Below are 4,921 nucleotides of genomic sequence, written 5' to 3' on the forward strand. Positions count from 1 at the left end.
GATGGTTGTGAGCCACCATGTGGTTGCTGGGATTTGAACTCTGGACCTTCGGAAGAGCAGTCGGGTGCTCTTACCCACTGAGCCATCTCACCAGTCCTTGGATGTGGTTTCTAAAGAGTCTGGTACACAGACAAGACAAGACATTTCACTCATACAGAAGTGTGTGTCATTTTTATTCTGAGGCTTTAGCATAAGATGATCTTGGGTAGTCAGTCATCTAACAGCTTGCTTTAACAGTGTCAGAGAACCACCCAAGGCCTGCCAGATTTCCACAACTTTGGGTCTCCAGAGTCTCTTGATTTTGTTTAATAAATAAATATGTACATCAGGCTGACCTGGAATTCACAGATATCTACCTGCTTCTGCCTCCAGAGATTAAAGGTGTACACCACCAGACCCAGCTTTAAATGTTTAAATTGTGTCTAATTGTGAGGGGTTGCAGGGGCTAGGTGTACACATGAATGGAGTGCTCATGAATCCAGAAGCAGGCATTGGATCCCCTGCAGCTGGAGTTATAGGCAGTCATGAACCACCTGATGTAGGTGCTGGGAACTGAACTTAGATCCTCTGTAAGAGCAGCAAAGTGTTTTTAACCACTGAGCCATCACTCCAGTCCCTCCACCTTTGTAAATTAGCTCTCTTAGTTCCACTAACAGATTTGGAGAACTAGTGTCCTACCTAGGATTTTATTCTTGAAGGCAGATTCCTCCATTCAGTCACACAAGCCCATTTACTACTATTATTACATTTATTATTGATCATGAGCTGGGCTCTACCAACAAGAGAATACTGTCTGCCCCTAGGCACAGAGCCTGCACTGCACAAGTGCAGAGCAAACAAAGGAGGTGGCCTACATTGGGTGGTTCAATCAGAACTGAGTTCTCTTTACTGAGAGGCAGGGCAATGCTGAAGATGGTGGCCTTTGATCCTTCTCTGTGCCTAGTAGTGGGACAACTGATGGGCATAGGAGGGCCCAGAACCTGAATGGCTTCTCTGGACACCAACGCTCTAAGGCTGAGGGTGTCACATGCAACTTTCAAGGACCAAGCCAACCTGGAACCCAAAGAGGCAGGGATAGTATCGGTCCCATGCCCATTGGGATAGTCTTAGTCCCCTGAGACTTTGCCCTAGGTCCTCCAAGAGTTAGCTAGTATCCGAGTCCTGTGTGGTGGCAACTGGAAGTGTGGCTTCCCCACACTTTAGATGACTTTTTCTGAATGTGTTCAAACTTCTTCATAGTCATGGTCATCCATATCCAGGTCAGGCAGGAGATATGACTCCATGGTAGAATGCTTGCCGAGGGAGCTTGAGGTTTTGGGCTTCATACTCAGCACTGAAGAAGAAAAGACAGTCAGGTCGTTCCAAGTCTTTATCTTTAGGCAAGTTCCTCCCCCCCGCGCCCCCCTTCAGTGTCATCTCCTAAACAGGGGAAGGATGGGCCTGACTGTAGCTCAGAAACCACAATTCACTTTCCTTGAACTCTGCAGCCATTTTACTGTCCTGTTTGTCACAGAGGGCATCATGTCTAGGACTGGACTGCATCATTGCTAGGGTCTGGAATCTACAAAGACTAGAGAGACCTTCCTACCATTCCATATTAGCTTGGCTCTCAAAGTAGGACCACGATAGGGTCCCCTGAGCAGAGCTATCAGAGATGGGTTTGATGGGCCAAACTCACCTGAATTCTGTGTTTGGGGGTTGGATTTGCGGTCTTTCTTGTGGACAGAAATCTTGCTGTACACATTTGATTTGTTCTTGGGAAGGGCTGCCAAGGTCTTCGCCTTGGGTTGAGGCTGCGGACAGGATTTCTGCGGTTCTACAACTTGAGGCTGAGCAAGATTAAAAAACAAACAAACTAGAAAGCAGTAGAGGTTCAAGAGTCAGCTGCTGAGGCTACTAGACAGAGTCACCCCACAGTGACAACTTGCTGTATGCTTTTCTGGGTCAGGCTTCTCGTGGACAGAAGTTCCTTGTGAGACTGAAACGACTCCTCAAGGACTGGTCGTTTTATCCACTGCCACGTGACTATATGATAATAAATTCAGGCCTCCTGAGGTCCCGAAACTGTATACCTGTTCTGTTGAGTTCACCACTCATACTTTGGAGAGCTCACTCAGACACACTGGCTGTGGAGTCAAGGCTGAGTTCAAACCCAGCCGCACCATCCTCCTAGCTATGTGAGATCAGATGATTTGGGACTCTCTTATCTCAATTGTAAAGAGAATGCTGGTGCATGTGTCTGTGTGCATGCTTGTGTGTGTGTGTGTGTGTGTGTGTGTGTGTGTGTGTAGGAGTGCGACCTGTGAGGGTAGGTGGGGTCAGCCACCAAGTTGGCAAGCTATAGACAAACAGGAAGTAACTAAAGGGCTTGTGGGAGAGGTCCTAGCATGTCAATCACTAAGACAGATGGATGCCTAAAGATACCTAGGCCAGGATCCCCACTCTCCTACCTTTGATTCTCCTTGACTCATTCAGCAGCTCCCACCAGCCTTGGAGAGGTGGAATTTCTGCTCTCTTTTTAAGAAGGGAGAGAGATAGTGGAAAATGGCAGTGGACACAGCAGGGAGGTGACAGAGAGAGCAGGGCCAACTCGGCCCAGGAGTCAGGGCCTCATCTCTTCTGGAGCCTGAAGAAGGAGTAAAGGTCCTAACTGTGGGTCTAATGGGTTGCAACAGGCCAAACCAGAGCCTTGTAGGGGCAGGAGTGGGAAGCAGGAAGTAGTGGTGGGAGGTGGCCCAGGAATGCCAGGCTGCAGTCAACTCATGAGCGACCCTGATGCCATGTGGAGCCATTGAAGCTTTGAACCCAGTGCCCAGCAGGTGACCAGCAGATTTAGGAGCTCTGGAGGTTAGTGTTAACTGTTCACTTATCACTCCTGGACAGAGTCTCAATGAGGAATTACTTAGGTCTGTGGCTTTATCTATGGGGGATTTTCCTGACTGCCAATCAGCGTAGGGCAACTGAGCCCACTGTGGGTGACACCATTTCCTACACTGGACTGAATTCTGTGAAAGTAAGAAAGTCAGCAAGAAAGCTAGCAGACCAATGCACCCGATCTTTCTGCTCCAACGTGTCATGGCCAGCTGTCTGGAGTCCCTGCCTCTGTGCCTTCCCTACAGTGAACGGCTATAACCTGGAATTGTGAACCAAAATCCTTCTTCCTCTAAGTTGCTTTTGGTTGGTGCATTTTATCATAGCAACATAAGTCAAAATAGGTCAGGAGGCCATCCTAAGAGCTATGGGGGAGGACTGCAAAGGTCTAGGGAAGAACAGACGATGTTCCACTGGGAAGTGGCCAGAAGGTGACAGACAGAAAGGAAAAGCATCAGGAACTTGGAGTCAGAATGTCCACACTCAAAGTCAGGCCTTCCATTTAGTAACCCTGACTTCGGATACCCGTCAAGAGTCTCGGTCTTCATTTTCCCAATCATAAAATACTAATAACTAACTATACCAGCTTTAAGATCATGAGGCCCAAGTGGGAATAACTGGTACAAAGAGTAGAACTTAGTGAGCTGCAAGTTCAATACAACCGAGAATCATGCCAGGCGAAAAGCAAGGGAAGGACCCGGGGTGAGCCTAACAGGTGACCCCTCCCCGCCCGTGAGGTTCTGTCCATACCTTTACACTGCTCTCCTTATAGCTCTGTATGTTCTGCTGTTTCTTATTGATACCCTGGCTCTTCGGGGGCCTGGGCGGGGGGGCTTGGCTCTCAGAGGCTGGCAGCTTCCGGAGGCTGTAGTAGAAAGCTTCTGACAGTTCCTCCACCGGAGCGACGGACAGCGGCCGAGCCACCTGGGCTGGCTGTCCCTCAGCCTCCACCACAGTCAGGTCCAGCCACCGGGGAGGGATCTCAAAGCACATTTCTGGCTGGGAGTCCAGGCTTACCACCAAAAAGGGTTCTGTGAGCTTCTCCTCCAGCCGCAGGCCAGGGAAGGAAGCCAGGGGGTCAGTGGGGTGACGGGTATCCTTGGTCACCACCTTGACGTCACAGGGCAGGGAGTACTGGGCCGTGAGATCCACTAGGCTATAGCGTCGGCTGTCATTCACCTCCTCCACAAAGCTCCCAGAGAGGTAGAGGGGTAGCAGAATCTGCTCTTTGTCCTCTGCCTCGTCCTCGATCTCCTCCGAATCCTCCTCTTCCTCCCCAGACTGCTCACTCAGCCGCTGACATACCAGGACATCTATGTCCTGGCCTTTGGTCCCACAGACCTGGCCTGACCTCAGCACTTCCAGTCGATCACCCACAGTCAAGAAAGAAAAGTCAGGATTCTCTTCCTCGTTCCCATCACAGTCTTTTGTGGCTACCACCCGGAGGGGCTGGCCTGGCTGGAGAGCCCCCAAAAGGTCATAGGCCGTGGAGAACTCCCTGGGCCTCCGCTTGAGCTTGCCCTGGTAGGCCCCAGAGAGCATGAAGTATCTGGGCACTTTTCGGCTCTTGCTTGAGGCCACAACCCGCCAGGGTGGTGAAGCTGGACCATAGATGCAGAGCCTCTGGCCTTTGCGTAGGAAGCTCATCCACGGGCTGAGGAAGACGGGCGGACCCTCAGGAACCTCCAGGATCTCCATGGTCAGAGGGAAGGGGCCTCCCCCGGCCAACACCTCGCTCAGCCGCAACGGTTTGAAGAAGTGGATGTGTTGGGAGGAAGCAGTGACGTCTTCTACCTCCACCTCCAGCGTAGACGGGATCTTGACGATGCTGCTGCGCACTATGGGGAGAAAGCAGTTCAGGGACCCAACACACGCCACCCAGTCACAGCCCCAACCTCAGCTCTGACTCCTTCTTTTCTGCCATCCTTTTCCTACTCTATAGATTTTTAGCTCAGTCTTCTATTTTTATTTTTTTATTTAAGAATTTAAATTTGGGGCTGGAGAGATGGCTCAGCGGTTAAGAGCACTGACTGCTCTTCTGAAGGTCCTG

General features: G+C 50.6%; 1 protein-coding gene across 1 annotated transcript in view; it reads right to left on the reverse strand.

The window, feature by feature from the left end:
• Nucleotides 1–81: 81 nt before the first annotated feature.
• Nucleotides 82–4,921, reverse strand: part of Themis2 (thymocyte selection associated family member 2) — a 13,109-nt gene continuing 8,269 nt past the window's right edge. Inside the window, exons 4-6 of the mRNA XM_021160942.2 lie at nt 3,622–4,709; nt 1,679–1,829; nt 82–1,333 (exon numbers count right to left, since the gene is read on the reverse strand). Of these exons, the coding sequence (XP_021016601.1) occupies nt 1,224–1,333; nt 1,679–1,829; nt 3,622–4,709 (1,349 nt within the window). The 3' untranslated portion in view covers nt 82–1,223. The remainder of the gene's footprint in view (nt 1,334–1,678; nt 1,830–3,621; nt 4,710–4,921) is intronic.

This window comes from Mus caroli, chromosome 4, assembly GCF_900094665.2.
Source record: "Mus caroli chromosome 4, CAROLI_EIJ_v1.1, whole genome shotgun sequence".
Taxonomy (NCBI): domain Eukaryota; kingdom Metazoa; phylum Chordata; class Mammalia; order Rodentia; family Muridae; genus Mus; species Mus caroli.